Source organism: Balaenoptera acutorostrata, chromosome 14 (assembly GCF_949987535.1).
Source record: "Balaenoptera acutorostrata chromosome 14, mBalAcu1.1, whole genome shotgun sequence".
NCBI lineage: Eukaryota > Metazoa > Chordata > Mammalia > Artiodactyla > Balaenopteridae > Balaenoptera > Balaenoptera acutorostrata.
The window spans coordinates 51,771,564-51,795,167 of record NC_080077.1 but is presented as its reverse complement, the minus strand read 5'-3'; the positions used below and the strand labels follow the sequence as shown (position 1 = coordinate 51,795,167).

Here is a 23,604-nt window from a genome sequence, read left to right as displayed (position 1 = left end):
GCACCAGCTGTCCCCTCTGCTGGAAATACTGTCCCTCATCATCTGATGGCTTGATGCCTTACCTCCAGTAAGGGTTTGCCTGCCATGCCCACCTGTTCAAAATTGCTACCTGCCCCAATTCCCAATCCCCTTTTACCCTTCTCCACTTTTCTACTTTTGCTTTTTTCCATAGCACTTGTTATCTTATGTACTTCATTTATTATGGTCTGTTACTTATTGTCTATTGTGTAAACAGGTGTACTGTTAGGATGTAAGCCCTATGAGGGCAGGGATCTTTGTTCTGTCACTAATGCATCCCAAGTGCTTAGGACAGTGCCTGACATCAGGAAGGCACTCAGTAAATATTTCTGAATGAAAAATTACTAACATGATCAAATTCAGGAAGAAGAATTGGTACGGGACACAGAAGTATTTATGTGGACTTCGGTATTTCATAAACCTCAATTCGAGTATTCACCTACTGGTAGACTCAAAGCTAATAGAGCTAAGAGTCTATTCATTTTTACCTGCTATATTGATGATGTCAAACCTAAAATAGTGGTGAGGTCTTGCATATGTTCAGGGAGGTTTTATCAATACAATTCCAGACTTGATTACTGTAAGTCATATGTAGTTTTAAAATTGTATAAATTCTTGGATTGAAAAAAATATTGAAAGATAGTGATTCCTAAAATCAGAAATGCTTTGACAAAACGTTTCCTTGGTTATTACAGCAAAGAAGAGAGTGGAATCCAAAGAAACAGTTATGATGGGGGACTCTATGGTGAAAATACCTGGGATTTATTTAACAGAATCAAATGCCATTGGCCACTTGAGTCACCCACTTCAGCTAACGTATGACGGAGACTTCGGTGAAATCAAGGAGCAAGAAATTTTCAGAGGGACAGCATCCTTGCCATCTCATCTCAGAAGTGGAGGGTCAGTATTCTTTTCATTTAACTTTCCGGTCAGGACAACTATGTCAGTTACCAGTTTGCTCTCTGTCTTATGTAGATGATTGATTTGCATTTTCCCCTTTTATATAAACAAAATTTAAGTTAATGATGCATGAGTAGGAGAGATTTCTTCTCACAGCTGAATGGGGTTGATTTTACATCTCCCTCTTTAATCCTCAGGAAAACATTCATACCTGCCAAAATGCTGCTTTGATAGGACTGTCAGAATAACGTCTCTGCTTTATTTGGGCTGTTCCAGTGAGCCCTTGAGTGATGACTGATGATTCTGTTTGTGTTACTTGGGATTCTTGCCCGGGCTGGAATGTCTCATTACCTCCCTTTAGGTTAGTTCGCTGTTGTTGACTCCACCAAAGAGTGGACACTTGATTTATTTTATTCTCCAGTAGAAACTTGGATTAGAATATTTATTTTGGAAACTAACAGTTAAAACAGGAGAGTCCTATGGATTTCTCTTATCTATGATATCTCACTACTAATCCCTCATAAAATGAATGATTGAGGATTACTGTATTTCATACCATGTTCCTAGATAAGGCTTTTTTCACCCCAGTCTGTGATCCTTTCACCCCCATCCCATCTAGGAACCCCTAAATTCATACTGTGTTCCTGTATAGGGCTTTCTAGGCTTCCCCTAGAAAATTGAGGAGCAATTTTCCTACCATATTAAGACGTTGTAGAGAATGTTCGCTGTATGGACTCTGTGAATTCTTACACTGGTATTTTCCTAAAGAAGCCTTGACTAACTGGGGAACCAAGGTGGGGAATAGAGCAGGCTCTGTTTTCCAGTCCCAGCCAGTAGTGATGCTAAGATAGGCAGAAGGTCTTGCACTGGACAGGGGCACTCAGTTAGAGATATTTTTCTACGACTTTCCATTGGGTCATTGTGGGCAACTGCCCAGTTCGAATTTGCTCAACAAGATTAAATTCCGTGGGCCATTTTAAGACCAAATGCTTGTTGCCCTCACTTAGATTTGGGTCTGACTTTGGCTTGTCCACATGTCGTGTGCTTAAAACTCCTCCCACCCTTACTGGCTGCTTGGCAGCTGGTTAGTTTAGCTGAACTGACCTTGTCTGCTGACACAGCCTGAAGAGCTTCGCACACACAGAATTTATATTAGGCAACCTAGTAGTCCTTGTAATGTCACTTTGCATTCAGAACATTTTTTAAATTAAAGTAAAAATGAAATGTCTCCTTAAGTGGAAGAGGACTTCAAATTGGGACTTTGGGAGTTGAGCACAAAACATCAAACTAGCCATTGCGACAAATCTTTTCCAGTTAGTGAATAAGAATAGGCTGCGGACCTCAGAGCTTAAACATAAAAGGCAGCAGGAAAACTTGTGTTTCTTTCAGCACTGAACTGAAAAGGAAACATTTATCTTGCTGCACCCATCCTTACAGTAATTAAAGTTGACTAGGAAAAACCAGACAAGAGCTGTTTTCTTTTTTTTTTTTTTTTTTTCCCCAAGCCTTCAGATGTTGCAGAATAATCTGGCAAGCCAGGGTTCATTATGTCTTCCTCAGTCTGGGAGAGCAAAGGCATTTTCAGTTACATATTTTATCCCACGAACAGCAAAGGAGAAATCAATTAGGGACTGGAGGCACTTCTTCCTGACTGTCCAAAATTATGAGGCACAGGCGGCAGCACTAATTGTTTTCTTTTTGCCTTGTTAGGATGGCTTTTGCATCATATAGTGATTGTGTCTGTTTTGAGTTTGCCATACACCCTGGCAAGTTTAACTTCCAGTAACATTTTGGCTTTCGGAATCTTTACCTCCTTGAATCGTTGGATGGGAGTTTTGTTGAGGTGATTCCCCCACAAAATATTTTTATACAGTAGGATTAAAACAAACCAGAAAATGGAAACTGTTCGCAGTTCTTTCACTAATTACATTTGTGAATCAATCTGGAACACTTGATAGTTGTTTCTGGTAAACATTTAAGTGAATAATTCCAAGAAATGATCTTTGCTCTTCAGTGGAGTATTCCCAGTCTTGATGCTAAAGCCCTACCCTCAATTCACATGTTTTCATGTTTACACCAGCAAGTGGAAAATGAAGACTCTTGTCAGTGAACTGGGCTGGTAGGAGAAGGGAGGGAAGGGGTTGCGTAACTGGAAAAGGGGGCAGCAGGAGCTGACAGCGGGTGGAGGGCTGAGAAGGAGTGTGAGCCGCTTCTGTAAAGGGGACAGAGGAAGTGAGGTCATGTTCCTTGCTGGGTAGGACCAGCGCAGGGTCCTTGCTGCCAGTCCAGCAAGGACCCTGGAGGTGGGAGCCTCCACCTTCATGTCAGGGCTTCTTGGGCCAGGGAGAGAAAGGAGTAGTTTTAATTCAGTGAAACCACGTTGATTTTAGGGAAACCTTTAATTTAGAATAAGCTCAGACCTGGGATGGACTGGAGTTTAACTTTATGCTGGTCATGATGGAAAAAGGACTTGCTAAGCAAGGCATCATTGCCAGCAAGGTGGGCGAGGGGCGGGGAGGGAGCTCTCTCTAACTTTCCAGAAGAGAACGCAACCTCTAGCCCTTATTGAACTGTCGTCTTCAAACAGCGTGCCAATTACGACAGCCCATGTGTCCGTTTGAGGATTCAGTCAAGGTTTGGCAGGCCTGCTCTTAGCAACACCCCGTCTTCCCTTACTTTATGTTGCCATATGTTTTGAAAATAGCTTCCATTAGAATATGTATGTGTGTATATCTCCATCCATCATCCATCCACTGGTTCTATCTGATGAACCCCTTTATACATCTGCTTTTTAAAACCTTTTAAGGCTTTCTGTATAAATATTGTTCAAACTCTCGTGGTTTGGAAATGTGATTTTTAGGAGGAAAGCCCAACAGCAGTCAGTTGTGGAGAGTCAAGAACTCTTTGTTGGGGGGCCAGAGTCTGTGGATTTAGGATTGGTTCTCTCTCAGCCACTTGATTCAGCTGTATGTTCTTTGACGAGTCTCTGAACACTTTCAGGGGGTCAGTTTTCTAATCTATAAAGTGGGAAAAACTGTGCTCCTTCAGTTCCATCTCCTCCCAGCACTCACTATAGGCTGTGGAATGATAGCAGTTGGTTCAGAGGTGGGTACATGATCCAAGCCAGACCAGTTGAATCCTTCCCTGGGACTTTTGCCAAAGCTTTTGGGGAAAGTGCTCTTTCTCCAGGTTCACAAACTATAAAGATGATGTTGTCTTTATAGCCAACAGTGGCTATTTCATTGCCTTGTGGAGGGTGAGTCTGTCTGGGAAGTGATATATAAACAAACAGAGCCGAGGAATGGAGACAGTGACTGAGTTCAAGAATGACATATAAACCCCTAGATCCAGCTGTGCCTGAGGCCACCCCATCCACACTGCAGACTGCTCTGTTTCATGAGCCAATATGTTCCTTTTTCTTTCTCTCTCTCTTGCACTCTTCTTCCTTCCTTCCTTCCTTCTTTCCTTCCTTTTTCTTTTCTTTCCTTTTTTAATCTTTCTTTCTTCTTTCCTTTATTGATTTATTTTGACAGGAACAGCTTATGGCACTTAAGATTAGGTTTATGTCACTTGGAATATTGCAACCAAAAGAATCTAGTTAACCTGCTAGACTTTATGAAATATAGATGAGGACAAGGGGGTAATTTGAGAGCAGACACCTCCTCAGACTTGAGCAAGAAACAAATCTCACTAAAAGCGAGTCTCTTAGTTAAGAAAGGTGTATCCAGTAGTCTTTTTTTTTTTTTTAAAGAAATTCACATTCTTTTATTTATTTATTTATTTATTTATGACTGTGTTGAGTCTTCGTTTCTGTGCGAGGGCCTTCTCTAGTTGCGGCAAGTGGGGACCATTCTTCATCGCGGTGCGCGGGCCTCTCACTATCGCGGCCTCTCTTGTTGCGGAGCACAGGCTCCAGACGCGCAGGCTCAGTAATTGTGGCTCACGGGCCCAGTTGCTCCGTGGCATGTGGGATCTTCCCAGACCAGGGCTCGAACCCGTGTCCCCTGCATTGGCAGGCAGACTCTCAACCACTGCGCCACCAGGGAAGCCCTATCCAGTAGTCTTGAATTAAAGAAATGAGATCTAAGGATGTGGGCAGGCCACAGGAGAAGTGGGGAAGCCACGGTAGAGGCCCCCTTCAAGATCCAGAGTGTGGGGAATTCCCTGGTGGTCCAGTGGTTAGGGCTCCGTGTTTTCATTGCTGAGGGCCCAGGTTCAATCCCTGGTCAGGGAACTAAGATCCCATAAGCTGTGCGGCACGGCCAAAAAAAAAAAAAAAGAAAAAGATCCAGAGTGTGAAGTGACACGGGGGGAATGGAGCTGAGGGTGACACGCTCTCCTCGTTTCCTGTGATCCAGCCAGTTGGTGTGTGTGTTTACGGGGGAGGGAGTTTGATAGATTAGAACCCAAGGAACCTAGCCTGTAAAGGGGCTTTTCTGTGAGTCATGAAACCTGGTACATACAAACCAAGGGAACACACACTGCAGGTCAAGAAAAATAACAGACCTGGTGGATGGATATTCAGGAAAACTAAAGTTGAAGCTACTGAGAACCCCAGTTCTCTCCCTCCATGGACCATTTTCATTCTTCAACAAATACATGGCTCTGTTTCAAGATAAATAATGTTAGCACAAGAGTTAACATGGAACTTGAGCATGGGCTTTGTAAGGAACATAACAAAAGACAGATGAAGGAAATGGATCGCAAAAGGAACTACCCTCCAAGAATAAGGAGAGTTAAAACAATTGTCCATAGTGTCAAAGAAATTATAGATAATGTTGTTACCCTCTTTTTAAAAAAAGAGGAAAAGAGCTCTTTGTTGGGTTATAAGAATTCAAATTAGAGATTTTAAGCCCACATAAAGAATGAAAATATGCTCACATTTCTCAAAAAAGAAATGAAAGAAAAATGTATAAACATGGAGAGAAAAGCCACATTAGAAATTAAAAGTGAGAATAAAAGCAGCTGAAAATGCAATCAGACATGGTGGATAAGCTAGAGGAAATCATACATAAAGAAATACATAAAGAAATGAATAAGAAAATAGAAAAATGATCAGAGAGATTGAGATGGGTATGGAAGGAATGACACTTGTATTCCTGAAGAGGAAAGTCGTCCTTGTCCTCCCCCTCCCCCTCCCCCATCTTACTTTGACTAAGTGCTAGGCACTCTTCCAAGTGATTTACATGTATTAACTCATTTAATATTCACAACAACCCACTGAGAATGGCAGAGATAACGAAAAGAAAAATATCAACATAATAGAAGACAACTTTCTGAAATAAAGATTTGAATCTGAAGCTCAAATGGACACATCATGTCCCAACAAAATTTGATATGGAATAATCCACACTAAGACATCTCCAATAGTGCTCAGCACTGGAATACTACCCAGTACATAGTACAGACTCCATTAGTAATTGTTGGTTGGGTGGGTAAATGCGAGAAGGTATCCTATGGCCATCAGGCTGAACAAGCAAGTCACATAGAAGGAAAAAAAGGCAGGCTGCCTCTGGCTTTGTTAGAGCTCCTCTCGGTGCCAGAAGACAGTGGAGTAAGGCTTATGAAGTCCTAAGTACAAGAAGGATAACCCAAGAATTATATTGCCAGCCAAGTTCCTTCAGCAAAAAGGCAACAGACATTTTCAAATGCGAATGCATTTGGGGACTATGGTACTCATGCACTTTCTAGAAAACTTTTTGACAACAAAATGATGAGTCAAAATTCAGAACTTAAATGGAGAAGCTATGGTAAAAGCATTCATGGTGAGTACTGACTTTGTTTTCATACTGAATTAAAGCTAAACAACTCTGAAAACGATGGTTACGTAACAGAAACCTTGACAGTGTAATATTAGCATAAAGAACCAAAACTGGTACTTGGGAGGAAGTGTGAGTACTAATTGCTTCACTTCATAGTAGGGAATAGATTTGTCAGAAGCTACAGTCTGAAATTGAAATATATAGTTAAAAAAGAGTGATTTCAGCCTCCTAATGTTTTTCATTCTTTTCTTAACTTTAGAGAGATCTTTTAGAAACTAATGTCTCTTGTGAAGACCCATTCATCTGAAGTTCTACAATTCCTTCAGTTTCACCTCAATTTCTGTTTCTCTGTCATATTCAAGTAAATTTTATACTTCATACTTTTTAATTACAATGACACGTATGGTGTGATCCCATTTATATGTATCTTTTATCTGCCCTTCCCTCCAAGTCGCCCTTCTGTTCTTTCATTCTTTTATCTTTTCATCTGAATATATGCAAAATATGTCTGGAATGATGTTTGCCACATATTAACGATATTTATTTCTGGATGGTGGGATCTTAGATGGTTTTCTAAATCTTCTTTGTGCTTCTTATATTGCCTGGCCTTAAAAAATAATAAATATATCATTTTTTCAAAAATAATGAAGTCATTATTCTTTTAAGAAATTAAGTAAATGTGGCTGAGAAACTGTTTGCATTTGGAAAAGACAGTCATTGATCAAAATGACTTTGTAGAATCCCACCTTATTTGACAGCTTCCATTCGATAAGAATTTGTTGATAAGCAAAGCCCTGCGCTAGCGGGGTTGGGAGATACACACATGGACCCTGTCCATGAGAACCTTACCAGCATGTCAGGCTCTGAGGCTCAAGTGCGGTTCCTAGACCAGCAGCATCAGTATCACCTGGGAGCTTGTTAGAAATGCAGGATCTCACGCTCCACCCCAGACCTGCTGAATTAGAATCTGCATTTTTACAAGGTATCCAAGTGATTTGAATTCACACAGAGTTTTAGAAGCACTGTTCAATGATTGACTCTAATGCTGGAGGAATGAAAGGATAATTGAAAGAAAGCGCCTTGGGAGTTTAGAGGTGAGAGCACCTAACTCTGACTTAAAGATCAGGGAAGGTTTCCTGGGGTCTGTGGAGTTTGGGATGCCCCTTGTGGCTGGTTTTCAATAGAGGTGGGGCTCTGTGTTCTTTGCTAAAGGAACAGCATAAGCAGAGGGGGGATTTGACTTGGTGGTGGCAGGTTCACAGAAAGGCAGATGGCCCAGTGTAGCGGAAGCATGGGTCCTGAGGCTGTAGACTACGTGGAGCGCTGAGAGGTTTTCAGGAGAGAGACGCTGGCAGCCGCGTGAAGGAAGATTGGAGACGGGAGAGCAGTAGCAGTTCTGGTGGGAGATGGCGACGTGTGAGCTGGAGCAGCCCACTAGGACATTGGGATGGAGAGCAGATCATGGAAACCGGTGTGGAATCATTTCCACAGTAACGCCACGGAAGAGGGTAGTGCCAGCAACTCTCCCCTGTGCTGAAGTACCCGTAGCTGCCACGGTGAAAAGTTACAGTGCTCTTCACGTGAGGCGCCTTGAAACTGGAGCTGTGAAGGTGAAGGGGAGTGTGAAACTGTGGGCTTTTACTCTAAGCTAAGGGAATTTAAGCCTAACTAAGTTAAGCTAATGTGGTTAGCTACAAAGCAGTGTCTAATCAAGTTTCTGCATATAGAACTTGAGTAATAACCAGTTAGTGATCATTGAAAAAGGTACAAGAATATATGCATAATCTTTAAAAATGTATATTTTAAATCTTGGACCACCAACCCAATGCTATGGTTACCTTGGAGGACTTTATCAAAATTTTGATCTTAGGACCATTCCTTTAAAATCATGTTCTTTAATTTCACTGTGTTTCTATTTAACCATTTAAGTCGAATTCTATTTTAGTGTTAGTTATTAAGACAGAGTGCTAATGTCTCGAAACTGTGTATCTGGTGTTTCAGGCTAAGAAGACATGATAAAGGGACCACCACCTTTTGGTGGTGGTATTCTTAAATTGCAGTAAAAAAAATCAAAGAGACTGCAAAGCAGGGGCCAGCAAACTAAGGCCCATGGGCCAAATCCAGCCTATTACCTGTTTTTGTAAATAAAGTTTTATTGGAACACAGCCACGCCCATTCATTTACCTACTGTCCCTGGCTGCTTTCACACTATAGCCACAGAACTGAGTAGTTGTGACAGAGACTGAGTGACTGCAGAGCCTAAGATATTTACTACCTGACTTGAATCTATACAACTTGAATCTAATTCTAAAAGTGAAGTGTCATCTTCTTAGGTCAAGGAAAATGTTAGCTTAAATTTCCTAAATTTCTTTTTATCATATATATCCTTTAAAATTTCCTTTTCCATTTTTTTACATGTAATTTTTTACCAAATGGAAATAAATTTATTATATATTTTTTTAAATTCTAAATCCTACCATTTAGTCTGCTTCTTAATATCTTTTTAGCTATTGCTCCAGAGAAGGAGTCAACAAACTATAGCCCTGGAGCAAGATCTGGCCAGCCATCTGTTTGTTTGTTTGTTTGTTTGTTTGTTTGTTTTACAGCCCTTAAGCCAAGAATTTTTTTCTGTATTTAAAAATCATTACATTTTAAATGGTTACAAAAGTACCTGCATTAATAGCCTCTGTTTTGCCACTTGGCCCACAAAGTGTGAAATATATACTGTCTGGCTCTTTAAGAAAGAGTTGCCGACCCCTGACTAAAGAACCTCAGTCATACTAATTGGAAGAACTGTCTGAATTATAGCAAAATCTGAATTTTGGAATACTTTTTTTAAAAATTAATTAATTAATTAATTTATGGCTGTGTTGGGTCTTCGTTTCTGTGTGAGGTCTTATCTCTAGTTGTGGCAAGTGGGGGCCACTCTTCATCGCGGTGCACAGGCCTCTCACTATCGCGGTCTCTCTTGTTGCGGAGCACAGGCTCCAGACGCGCAGGCTCAGTAATTGTGGCTCACGGGCCTAGTTGCTCCGCGGCGTGTGGGATCCTCCCAGACCAGGGCTCGAACCCGTGTTCCCCGCACTAGCAGGCAGATTCCCAACCACTGCGCCACCAGGGAAGCCCCTGGAATACTTTTAAAGAAATATACTTTTCTTTCTTTGGAGTGTAAATGATCCAGAAGTAGATGTGGCCAATGTGACTGATGCATGGATGGGCATTAGTAACTCAGTCAGTGTATGACGTTGCCTTGGCTACAGAGCTTGGTTCTGGTTGTTCAGAGTGAAAGGTGGGACTCTTGTTAATGATTGGGAAGAGAGGACCTTGTTTTTGCTCTGAAACATGTGGGCTACAGCAGAGAGACCTGGGAGTGCCATACCCACTATGCTTTCCTCAGGACTCCAACCTGATTACAGATGGAACCAGAGGAAGGGCAGAGCTAAGAGAATTGCAGAAAGATGGAGCCAGTGCCCTGATCACACCACACCTAAAACCCACCCCTAGTGCTTGACTTTTGGGTTACATGAGCCAATAACTTCCATTTACTGTTTAAGTCAGTTAGAATTAGGTTTCTGTTATTTGTAGATGAAGATATCCTAATGAAATGGTCTTATTCTGGCTTTAAGAAGGATTTCACAAAAGAGCTTTAAAGAATATTTTCTGGAATTGTTTTATTCTTGATACATCAAAAGATATTCCAAAAAAAATTTATTTATGGTCTTTAACAGCGTGGAACAGAAAGCTGAGAAGAAGAACAATTATACTGGATGATTGAATCAAGATCTAGAAACATTTAATAGACAGAAACCCTTTGCCAAGTATAACACTGAAATTTAATAAGAAGGAGTCCAACATAGATGGGGGCAATCTGCCTTTAGCTGCATATGGAAGAAAAGACGAGAACTGACCAACACCGTGATGTGACCACCAAAACCGCTCACGCCGTTTTAGGCTGCATCATTTAGAAGCTCTCCTCTTTGCTCCTCAGGCCATACCTTTAGCTCAGTGCTGGGTTCCAGACAAACTGACACTCACTCTGAGTAACTGAACAGGCTGACGAAGAGATTTGATGAGGAACAGTTGAAGGGGCTGGAGTTTGTTAATGACAACAGTGATGACAGCCATGATAATAGTAAACACTTGCTGAGTATTTACTGTGTGCCTGGAACTGTGCTAAGCGATTCCACGTCACGTCGTTTAATCCTCACAACAGCCTTACGTTGAGGGGCACTGTTATTTACCACCCCTTCATATGCAGATAAGGAAACCAAAGCTTAGGTTAAAAACTTAACCCGAGGTCACACAGCTAAGAAGTGGCGGAACCATAGGATTTAAGCCATAGGAGATGAACTTAAATGGTGACCACGACATACTTAAATATTTGAAGGATGGTCAAGAGGAAGAAGGATAAAGATTTGTTTCATTAGTAGAACCAAGATCAATGGGTAGAAGTTACAGTGAGACAGTTCTTCTTTGAGTACAAGGGCATCTAGTCTTTAGCAGAGAGGGAATTTCTTTTCTGGATGCCTCTCTCCCCGCTTCATGCTTTCTGTGGGTCCTGAGCTGCACTGCTCCACGGAAACCCTGTTAGGCTTACCCTCGCCAGACTGGACAGTTCTTCCTCCGTCCTCATCTTCCTGGACCTGTCAGTCATGCTCACTTTCTCAACATGCTGGACTGCATGAGAGCATATTTTCTCTGTCTTCTTGCTTTGGACTCCTTTTCCTGTTTCTGTCCTTTACCTGTGACTATCTGAGACAAGGCCGTGTCCTGAGATTCTGGTCTTTGAGCCACTCTTCTGATAACTCTAGTCCCAGTGTCCTGCTTTGACTTTTAACGGAGCTCCTTTCCTGATTTCCACGTCTCCTTTGCTGATGCTCCGTTTTTCATCAGAAACTCAACATGGCAAAACAGAGACCTGCTTTACCCCTCAAACTGTGCTGCTCCCTAACCTCCCCATTTCTGTTATGGCAACCCTGCTGTCCTGTTCCTCCAGGTCTGCCTTTTCATCTTTCTTCTGCCTGAAATCATCCACCGAGTCCTATCAACTTTTCATTTATAGGGTCTCTTGAATTTGTTCCTATTCTCCAGTCCCACTATCACCTTCAAAGAATTAGTCCTTGTTACCTCCCTCCAAGTCTCCTAAATACTTTCGTCATCACATAACTCCAAATCTCACCATTTCCTCGTATAAGAACCTAGGACAGATCCTTATTGCCCATCTAATTGGGTCCATTGATCCAACCCGAAGTTTCAGACGGCTGTTCCTGATACCTGCCAGCAGAAACCTATTGCTAAATTGCTGGCCCTGTGCAATTACCCCCTTACCCTACCCACCAGGCTTCTCATGCGCCTCTTTACCTTCACTCATGCTACTCCCCCCACTGAGAGCAGTGTTGTCATTTGTTGGTTTGACTTTTATCCTTTTAAGTCCCACCCTGTGGTCCACTTCTCCCTCTCAGTGATCACTTCCTCCTCAGCGTCCCTCTGGTCCTTGTCACCTGCTGAATTTCACGTTCTAGTATTTGACTAGAGAATCCATTAGAATTTTCCATTAAAAAAAAAAACAAAAACTTCCTTAGTTCCTCAAAGTAGATTTTAAACTTCTGGGCAATGTCTTACACGTTCTTTATCACAGTAACACCCAGCACTGGGCTGCTCAGACAGGTGCTTGTTGACTCGGAACAAAAGAGAAAAAGAATATTGCCAATTTATTAAGTTCTTCAAACGTACCAGTCACTGTGCTAAGTAGAGGCATTGCCCTCATTTTAAGAAAAGGAAAACAAGGCCAAGAGGTTAAGTAACTTACCAAGGCCACATGGCTGACAATACTTGGACCCAGGATTTGACCCCAGGTAGTTTGGGTCCAGAGCCTGCACACTCAACCACTGTACCGTGATGGTCACACAGAGGATTAGTGGATGCCAACCCTGTGCTCTTCTTGAGAACCGGTAGGACCGAGCGCTGTCAAGGTTTGGTATTTGATAAGAAGGCCCCTTCTTAACCGCCCCTCCAAACGGGGACACACAAATGTGGTATTTACGGAGGCAGCCTCATCATGGCCATGTCCTCAGGGAGGATGGATCAGGGACTTGCATTAGATGTAAACTATCCTGCTTGATTTCAGTAGCTGTTTAGGACCATAATGAAAAGAAAGGCTTGTCTCTATGGTCCTCAAACTTTCTTGTTATTTCTAGAATTGAAGTCTGGGAACTTCCTTGGCCTTACACCCTGCCACACTTTTGGTATTTTACCTTTTCATAGAGTTGATTTTCTTTATTTCTGTCTTCTTTGAGATCTCCATTTGCATCTCTACTCTGAGAGTGTTGACAGAAAGGATCCCATCCCCATTTCTTTCTTGGATTGGCCAGAACATCTTGCTACCAGATCTATGATTTTACTGTATATAAAAATAAACCAATTGTTTCAGAGTATTAAATAATTAGACCCTTTTGGGGAGAGTAACTCGATCTTTTCTCTATTGTACGATAAAAGGAAGTGTTAAATCAAGTGTTTTTTTAAAAAAGGAAATGTTTATGGAAAAAACGATATTTGGAGAAACGAATTCTTGGGGCAGTAGTCAAGGCCAAGGGCCAAGACACAGCACTGAACATTTGCTGCGGATCTCACTACACAGGAAGCAGGAGCAGTGGACAGCCACAGATGTTCATGGGTGACCCTGGCCACATGAGTGTGCATTCTTTATGATTTTTGTGGCAAATATTATATTTGATGGTAAAAATGAAATTTTTGTTGTAAAACTTGCACTATTATTCTCTCAGTAGTTTTTTTTTTTAACCTTGGAATTTTGTACAGATATTTAAATGTAAGTGTTTTAAGTATCAGCTCTAGCTAAAGAGAAGTTATGTCCTTCATAGACCATCTCTACGTTGTATATAAGCTTCAAAACAAAACCAAACCCAGGCATATAATCCTGCTGTTGGCCAGCCACCAAATTTTCATTCGAAACACAAAATATTTGTCATCTGGGGACTGCTTGAATTTACCTTCGATTTTTTTATCATGTCAAATATTTCTTTAAAAAAATTTTTTTTAGAGAATATTAATTTAATTAATTTTAAAATTATAAAATGGAGACAGGAGACTTAGTGATTTGGTGGAAAGAGCAGTGAGTTGGAAAAATGAGACGTGGGTTCCAGATCTGACCCTGCCGTGTGATCCTTGCCACATCTGACCAATTTGGGAACAGTCTTCTTGCCTGCAGCACGTGTGTACCAGAGTGTGAGAGAAAGAGGTCTCTCCCAGCCCCTAACCACTACTAGGCTTTTGTGATTCAAGCATACCAGAGTTCTTTCTTATTGCAACAGTGACCTCTTGTGGTGTAGATCCTTAATCAGTTTTTTTGATTTGCAAAATAAACTTTGGATTTATTTTGTTGTTCTTTCTAGTAGCTGTATTTCATATTGTAAAGCAAATCTGACTTGTCTTTAAAAGACAAATCTCAGTTGAAAATCAGAGGTTGATTTAAATGAGATATGGAGTACCAAACTCCATTTCTGGTTTCTTCAGAAATTATATTTAGCCAACTCTTGACTCTTGACACTTACAAAAAGAGAACTGCTTTGGCTTTTGTGCTGAGTGTTGTGTGTATTCCTCTTCCTCCCAGGGACCAGGGGAAGAGGCGTTCAAGGGCCTCCTTATGCTCCCGAAGCTCAGACCGGAGCAGGCTAGACACCAAAACAGGTGAGGCTCCCGTGTTCTTAGAGGTCCCCAGCACTCCTTCGTCTTATCCTCAGAATCTCCGTCTGTAGGATAATCATTTGCACTAAAGATGTCTGATGTTGGCTCACTCTTTGAAAATTCCAGGAACTTAGTCCAGCTTGGTCACACGTCAGCATTTATTTTGATAAATTTTTATTATTTTCACAACAGTCTTAGCACTCTTACCGTTACCCAGCTCTAGTGCCTCAAACATCTGTAGATTACAATCTTAACAACTGCACAGAAATTATTTTGTAAAAGCACTTGGAAGATTGCAAAACTTGACATCCACATTGTTCTTAAGTTCAATACTTGAGTCAAAATCATGGCTCCCTTAAATGAAACTATATTAACTATATGAAATCAGCCCTTTGCAACTTTAAACTGTTTGAGAAAGTATATAACAATATAAATCACAGGCTAGAAATGCTACAAAATGTATTCATACAATGGAACATAGCAGTTAGAAAAATGAACCAGAGCACATTTATAATATTGAATGAAATGACTACAAACATAACATTACATGAAAAAATTAAGTTGGAAAAACAATGACATGTGTTGTTTATGGTTACAGCTCTATGTGGTAAACATGTAAAGTCAAGCATGATAAAAATAATCATTCAATTTAGCGTGGTGGTAACCCCTGGGGAGGGGAATGGACGGGGTAGGCACACAGAGAGCATTAACAATATCTGTAATGTTTATTCCTTTGAAATAAGGAGGAGAATGAAAATACAGTTGGTATTTGACCAAACTATTTGTGGGTACACAGGTGTTTGTTATGTTCTTCATACTTTTTTTTGGTGCACATGAACTTTTATGAAACCAAACTAATATTCAGTTCAAAAATATTTTATTACCTTCAGAACTAATTTCTTATCAATCAAATGACTTTTGTGACCAGTGGGAATTTCTGTAGTACTCAGGAAAATCTTAGATAGACTGATTTCCGCATCAGCATTGTTGCTAAGCATCTTACGTGTACATGCTAAAAACAGCAGCCAATAAACATTGTGTCAAGTTTTTGTGTCCAGAACTCGAAGCTGCGGTTAAGAACTATAACAACTGAGACAGCAGAATCTTCAAAAACATGCTGAAATTTCTGCTTGACTTACCCAATTTCCTGTTGAATCATAATTTTTATATTTAGCAAACTGTGAACCTAGATGAAAGTGCTTTCTAAATGGGTTGTTGCCCAGGACTGAGACAAACTGTATTTATTTGTCATCTGTGGATCTTAAAAAGTAGTCACATGACTCCAGGCTTCAGTTTCTAGGGTAGAAGCTGGGTTAGTGTATAAAATGGGGTTTTTGTGGAGAGCAGAGTTGGAGGAGGTGTGTGAGGCGAAAGGCCGTAGCCGGACACCCCTGCTCGCACAGGGGTTCCTGGGAGAGGGTTGAAAGCAGACTTACACCACGGTGTCTGGCAAACTTCTGTTCTGAGAAGAAACAAGTCTCAGAAACATTCAGAAGGGCCTACGAGGGCCTTTCCTTTCCAAAGGCTAAATAAACTGCTCTGTGATTTCTGACTCACCCCTGTAATTCAGCTCTTCCTGGGGTGAACGTGTTATCAGTCTTGTTTGTCCTGACAAACGGTTTGATAATCGTGGTTTCTCATAGAGCGGTCCTGCTAAAGAGCGTGTCGCAGAGAAGGTGAAAAGGCTGATCTAAACTGATTGGACTTGAAGTCTGTATTTCTAATAGATTTAAGTGTGTCATAAATAGCTGTCTATTATATTTTTTGCCTGGCTTATTATCTCCTGGCTTTCCCCTTGCCTTGATATATGTTGAATTTATTCGCATACTTTGGACTTTGATTATGTCTGATACCTGGGAATATGAGCCACTATGGCTTTTTCATATTGCTTGAATAGTCATGTTTACTTTTAGGATCCATAACCATAATTTATCAATGTTAGGGAAGATTCATAAAAGTAATAATCCAAAAGATGGAGATGGTGGTCTGCAATCCTTTTCCTGCAATTCTGAAACCCCAAAAGCCCTGAAAGCTGAAATACTGCACAAACTCATTTAGTGGCAATGCTTGACCTGCACTGATGGGAAGTCAGTTATAGCCTTTGTTTCTTCAGTGTGAGTATTCACATGTTTCGCTGCAGGGTGCTGCCTCAGGGGAGCCCACTGGTGGTGGTATGTCATGCAGTATGGGCACCATATTGCCTTTACTCAAATTCAAAATTTTCTGAATACCCAACCACGTCTGGTCCCAAAGGTTTTGGCTAAGGGATTGTGAACTGATATGGACTGGTTTTGTCCTAAAGACAATTCAACTATGTGTTTTGGTGAATTCTTCCTTTTGGGTTGGGCAGATTCTGTGCAACCTTGCTATTAAAACCATCGACAGCACCTACATTGTTTAATAACAGCTTTGTTGACATCCTTTCTATCTGCTTCTGCTGCTCAAATGCTCTTCATGCCCAGTGTGCATCGGCCCCTCTTGATATTAGGAAGGTTTGATAAAAGCAAGCCTGGACTCATGGCAGCTGGGGGTGGCCGTTTCCAGCACGGAGTGTCAGGGAAAGGCCTGTACACTGGGCGGGAGAGCTGTCCAGGTTCTCCTGGGTGACATCACCACTGCTGGGAAAATTTAATATGTGTTGTGTATTTTTTTCTCAAGAGTAATACAAGTACATGAGAGGTTTTGGAAGATACAGGAGCACATAAAAGAAGTTAATAACCCGTAATACCAATACTTGGAGATGCTCATTGTTACCCCATTTTACAGAGGGAAAGTGAAGCAACTTGCCCAAAGTCAGCTAGTAGGTGACAGAGCTAGGACTCAAACCCAGACAGTGACTCTAGAACCAGTGTTCTTAACAGGCTTCCCTGGTCAGCTTGTCTTGGTTTTGAGTTAAGACACTCTAAAAATATACAGGCCACACATCCTTTCACTACTCTGTCTCTCTCTGCAGAACCCTCTGATTGGCCCTATGATTTCTAACTCTCCATGTGACATTTTTAGGGTCCAGGCAACCCACTGCAGGGGCACTTAATTGGTACCAGGTCCGCTCTAAGCAGGCACGGACTCCCTGAACCAGTATAGGTTGGGTGCCAGGTGAGGGCCTTAGGGGGTGGCCTTCAGAGAAGGACGGCTGAGGATTTTGTCTGTAGCACTGCTTCTGAGTGCCCGGCACAGCGGTGCCCCCTCCGGCTAGACTGTCAGTGTTTTAGACCTGGAGATCTTGCCTGCGTGAAATGTAATCATGATTTGCAGTTTCTAATGTGATTTACATTTCTCCCCGAAGTTACCTTCTAGTTTTCCAGTTTGCTTCAGGGCAGAATGGCCCTGAAGAGGTCAAGTGCAAGGGCTATTTAGCTCTATGACCTTGGGCAGGTAACTTAATAACCCTGAGCCCCACTTTCTTCATCTGGAAAATAGTGACAGTTTGGGGACCTCCTCATAGTGTGACAAAAATTAAATACAGGCCTGCTGGATCTAAAGTACACGAGCTGTGGGAGCTATTACTCTTCCACAGCCTGCGTCGTCAGGCAGCATCTCTTCTCGGTGATCTGGTGACATCATACAGCCCGATACGCTTCAGACAGTGATGATCTGTTTGTTGGTTTTCTAATCAGGGAGGTGAAATCCATATTGATTGAGTGTCACTAGACGCTAGGCACTGGGCTCAGAGCTTTGCCTATATCCTGTCTTTGAATTCTCATAACCCCGAAGGCAAATATTTTAATCTCTGTTTTGCTGATGAGGCTCAGAAAGGATAAGAAACCAGACCCCTGTCACCCAGTGCATCAGTAATGGAGTTGGGATTTGAACTGAGATCTGCCAGCACCCAGAGCTCGGGCTTCCCACTGCCCCACACAAAGCCACGGGCGTGAACAGCACTGGCCTCACGATAATGTGAACATTTTATCTTCTATAGAAAAAATAGTCCCTGCAAGCCTCCCTTTCAGAAAATTTTTCATTAAACATTTTCAAAATCCTTATTCTTTTCATATCGATAGTTTTCTGTTTATTTTATATTACAGAGGGATATGTTTAAGTAAAAAAACAAACAAACAAAAACAACTCCAATCTCTTTGCCTCACTGACAATAATTTCAACATTTACAAAGCTGAAGACTTTATGCAGTGTCCCAGAGTTTAAAGTTCTGATTTCTTTACATTATCTTATCTGAGTTTAATTTGGGATGAGTTGATTAGAAGAAATGTAGTTCTAATTAGAATTAGTTGGGCTTGGGGGGCAAAGCGTAATGTAATTCTAGAGTTTGTTAATTATAGGGATGGATAACAAAGTCTCATGGCGGTGCTCCAGTTATAACTCCTTTTTCATGGCTCTTTCTCCTCTTCTGGGTTTCTATTACAGACTCAAAACTCGACTTGCAAGAAAAGGATACAGAATTAGAAGTAGGTGAAGTCTTTTGGAATACAAGGATCGTACCGATTTTGCGTGAATTAGAAAAAGGTAAAAAAAAAAAAAAGTTGTTTTAAATTAAAAATATCTGCACTTATTTATATGTTCCTCATTGCCCTGATATTTTCAGCACACTTTGACTATCATTTCTGTGAACATGTTCAAAAACAAATGAAGCCATCTATTTTATTTACCCAGTAGTGTATGTATTAGATATTATCAATACATGTAAACTTAATTTTCAGTGAGTAAAATTATACTTTAAATGCAGCAAAAGAACCTACTTCTGAAATTCCCTTTGGAATATAAATTATCACCTCCTCTTCCCAAGGAAATGCCAGTTTGAACACTCCTGAGTGGCAGTTCATGAAAAACGGTGAAAAATTAAAACAGATTTCAGGCCTCTGAAACTTTGACGAAGTCTCATAGACTGGCATCCTTGGCAGGTGTGCCTGTGGTTTTCTAGATCCAAACGTATACAGTCGGCCCTCCATGGCTGCAGGTTCCACACGCACAGATTCAACCAACTGCAAATGGAATTTTGATCCATGGTTGTTTGAATTCGAGGATGCAGAACCCGCGGATACAGAGGGCCGACTACACTATGTCATTTTATACAAGGGACTTGAGCATCCACGGATTCTGGTATATGCAGGGGTCCTAGAACCAATCCCCTGTGGATCCTGAGGGAGGACTGTATGTCCTCTTTCCTAAGGTTGAGAATGCGTGTCAGGGAGGCCACTCAGAACAGGAAGTGGCCTGGGATATGCCCAACCCTTACACTCTGGAATGCCCCAGCAAGGAAGGCTCACAACCCATGGGTCTCTGCCAAGGTGACCTATGAAAAGCTTGACCTATGGAATGCCCACCCCCCCATCCCACCTTCTGCCCCCTTGCTGCTCCTCAGGGATTCCACTTCTGAAGTTGAAATGGGCTCCTCTGGAGCTGCAGTCCTGGCCCCAGGGCCAAGCCCAGTGCCTGGCCCACAGCACACATGAGGCCCTCACTAACAACTGTGGAATGAGTGCTCCTTGGATGAGCGAACCAGCATGGTAGCCGCCGGAAGAAGCCCTAGGAGAAGCAGGGTAAATGAGTCCTTCCCACCAACCAACCAGGGAAGTTGTGCAAAAGACCTACTTCCTTAAAGGTTCAAATGACCTCACCCCTCCTGGGCTCTCGGATGGTGCTTGGCAGTGTTTCTGGTTAATGTGGGAGCCCTGGATGGGGTTTCTGGTCCTGGTGCTGCTAACGAAGCAGATGGCTGGGAATCACCTGATCTCTGTGCGCAGAGGTGCTCTCACCTGCCAGGTGAGGCATAGCTGAGGCTAGAACCTCACCAAAGTCCACTGCAGCTCAAAACCCTGAGAATAAGACCATGATGACTTTGTCCCCTCTAGGGTCAATCATTTTCACCCTCATGATAGCCTGGTTAACATTGGGCCCTTTATTTTGGGAGATGTGCCTAAAAACTAATGGGAAGAGCAATCAATCTGGGCAAAGGTTAAAGAAGAAAACATACCAGGAGGAGCACAGTGGGGAGGATAGGGGCAGCACAAAGGCCTGTCTTGGAGAAAGTCTTCAGCTTGAAGGATTTTAAGAGGGTTCTGAGGGCTCTGTCACCACAGGCACTAACAGAGAAAACTTAGCAGGAGTTTGGGATTTGAAATGTGGATGAATCTCCCTTCTTGGGGGATTATTAAATGCTGAAGGATGACATCTCTTCCATAGACAACTTTAAGAACAGCAAGTGGTGGTAGGACTAGGGTACTTGACCCTTTGAAATCTTTCCTTCCTCCCTCCCTTCTTCCCTCCCTCCCTCCCTCCCTCCCTTCTTTCTTTCTTTCTTTTACTTTTTATTTTGACATAATTTCAGACTTTTAAAAAAGTTGCAAGAATAGTACAAAGAAATCCTGTATGCTCTTCCCCCAGATTCCCAAAATATTAACATTTTACCACATAAGCTTTATCATTCTCTCTCTCCCTGCCTCCCTCTCTCCCTCTTGCTCTCTTTTTCTGTACACACCCCCCCCCAACACATGCACACATTGTTTTTTTCCCTTTTTTGAACCATTTGAGAACAGGTTGCCATCATGATACCCCATATCCCTAAGTACTCTGGCATGTATTTTTAGAAACAAGGGCATTCTGTTACGTATCTGGAAATTACAAACCTTATTCAGATTTTGCCAGTTATCCTAATGATTTCCTTTATAGAAAGAAAATACAGTTGTTTGTCATGTCTCTTTCATGATCTTGATGTATTTAAGGAGAACAGGCCAATTATTTTATAGACTGCCCCACAAATTGGGTTTGTCTGGTTTTTTCTCACGATCAGATGCTTATTAGGTGTTTGGGGCAGTGTGCAGCATGAGTGGTGCTGTGTCCTTCCCAGTGTATCCTATCAGGAGGCACGTGATGATGATTTGGTCCTTTACTGGTGATGTGGATTTTGATCACTTGGGGAAGGTGGTGTCTGCCAGGTTTTTCCACTGTAAAATCACTGTTTTTCCCTTTCTAATTAATAGGTATCTTATGGGGAGAAGTTACTTTGAGTCTACCTTGCTTTCTGTTACTCATCAAACTTTCACCCACTAGCTTTAGCCCGTTGAGAATCTTGATAGCTCTTAGATTCAAGCTGTCTTTTGAGACTACATGGCAGTTATAACAGACCAACTGGTAGAAAGAGGTAATTTGATCAGTAGTTTAAAATTTGACCCGGGAGCCTTCCTTTTTAATTTCTTTTAAGCTAAAACAGCTACTCTTAAGTAGAACCCACCAGGCTGAAGAGTTTGTGGAGGGAAGTATTAGAAAAATACCTTGAAGTCTACCCACTGCCACAGAGTAGCCCTCAGCCTGGACTTGGGGTTTGTGAAGAAACTGCCAGTAACAGAAGAATAAAACAACAAAACAAAACTATTTCTTACAGTAGAGCTCAGGTTTTTCCCTTTATTTAAAGTTAGTCTAAGTCATTTCCCATCAATTCATTTATTTAAGTGCATAACTGAGAGGCATGGAAGGTTACTTAGCTATTGAGGTTTAAAAATTTTTTCTTAGATGTTATTGTTGAAAAGAGCTAAAAATGGCCTGAGTCATTTCCTTCTGCAGGCGCACACTTCCTCTATGCGGGCTTTCAAGAGCACATTATGGTATTTATTTAAGATTGGTTTCCTACTTTTACATTTTGTGACGGAATCTATCAGAGATAATATTTTTCAACTGAATGCCTTATACTTTGGATCCTTATATTCCCCTCATGTTCTATTTTGTGTGCTACTTTTCTTCCTTGTATGCCTGTTGATAGGGCTACCACTTTCAAAAATTGCTTTCCTCAGAATTCTAATTATAAAATGAAGTGGTCTAGGTCTCCCCTGTTTCCTAACTAAAGTCTTCCTTTTATTATCCTCTTTGCTAATACCCACCTCCAAATAATGGTGGATGTGGTGACATTTTGAGATTTTGTTCCACTTGCACCTTCCTTTCTCAGATAATGAACATTATTCTCAGAGGAAAATGTTGATCATCATTTTTATCAATAGACATATTAGAAAATGAATCTGCATTAAACTATGTTATAGGCTGTCAGTACAGTATTTTCACTGCACCATGCACTATCGGTACAAAGATGTGTCAGACATGGTTCCTACTCACTTAGCATGACATCTATTTGAGGGCATTGGGCATGTAACACAACATGCATATATATGTGAAAAATAACAGTATTTGTTGAATGTTGCATGGTACACCTTTTCTAGAGGAGCCAGAAAGTAAACAGAGCCTTGAAGGACCAAAATCAGTAGGGGCGAGGGTAAGGAGAACATTCTGGGCCCTTGGAACTGTGTGGCAGAGGGTCGACGGCAGAGATGTGAGTGGAATGCTTCTGGGGCCCTGAGCAGAGCATTGGTGGGTGGCTCATCAGGAATAAAGGAGAGCAGCTGAGATAATGCAGTTCCACTTCTCAATACACTCTTTGAAAGACTGTGTGTTTTAGATAAGCTAACTGATTAGTAAAGAAGTCAACATGGTAGGAGATGGAGAAACAAAATGGAAAAAAAAAATCAGGTAGTTGGAAATGATAAGAAACGGAAAATAAAGAAACATAGTTCAAGAATTTGAAGATGTCTGGGGAAATAATTTTGGGGTTTTACTTACACCATCTGTGTTTGACACACTTGTAAACTTGACCTCAATGAGTAAGTTCTGCTTTGCTCTCTTTGCCCTGACAGAAGAAAACATTGAAACGGTTTGCGCTGCTTGCACACAACTTCATCACGCTTTAGAGGAAGGAAACATGCTTGGAAGTAAATTTAAGAGAAGAAGTATTCTCCTGAAGACCCTATATAAACTAGTTGATGTTGGCTCAGACTTGCTGAGCCTTAAACTTGCAAAAATTATTCTAGCAGTAAGTTTTTCTTTCCTCTGGTCTCGTAGACTATAGCACATAAAAGTTCTGTTTAATGCTTTATTTGTAAATGTTACAAAGAAGATTAGAAATGCAGTGTGTTCGTTTAGAATCTTGAAAAAAAATTAAGGTGGTAAACTGACATCCCAGAATTTTGACCAGAAAGTACCATCTAAGGAACTAAGGCTGAGTACAGATAAAATGTTCAAATAAACCCTTACACACGGACTGTGGCAAGGTTTTAAAAAAAAAAGTGACAACAGGCAAACACATTCAGAACAGTCACTCAGGTAACCTGACTGGAGATCAGTATCGGAGAGCAGACTGTGGTTTCTGCCCTACGGTTTCTGCTGGGTGCTTGGTTCTATCACGTGACTTAATAAATAACTTCAGGTAACTTGGGCTGTGGTCATA

At 41.4% G+C, this 23,604-nt stretch overlaps 1 protein-coding gene across 5 annotated transcripts in view; it reads left to right on the top strand.

The window, feature by feature from the left end:
- The window catches only part of ARMC2 (armadillo repeat containing 2), a 258,731-nt gene that overhangs the window by 173,351 nt on the left and 61,776 nt on the right, over positions 1–23,604 (top strand). For all 5 annotated transcript variants that reach the window (XM_007190659.2, XM_057528083.1, XM_007190660.2 and 2 more), the window contains 4 exons: positions 714–918; positions 14,308–14,384; positions 18,744–18,842; positions 23,015–23,190. In XM_007190659.2, coding sequence (XP_007190721.2) covers positions 714–918; positions 14,308–14,384; positions 18,744–18,842; positions 23,015–23,190 — 557 coding nt within the window. The remainder of the gene's footprint in view (positions 1–713; positions 919–14,307; positions 14,385–18,743; positions 18,843–23,014; positions 23,191–23,604) is intronic.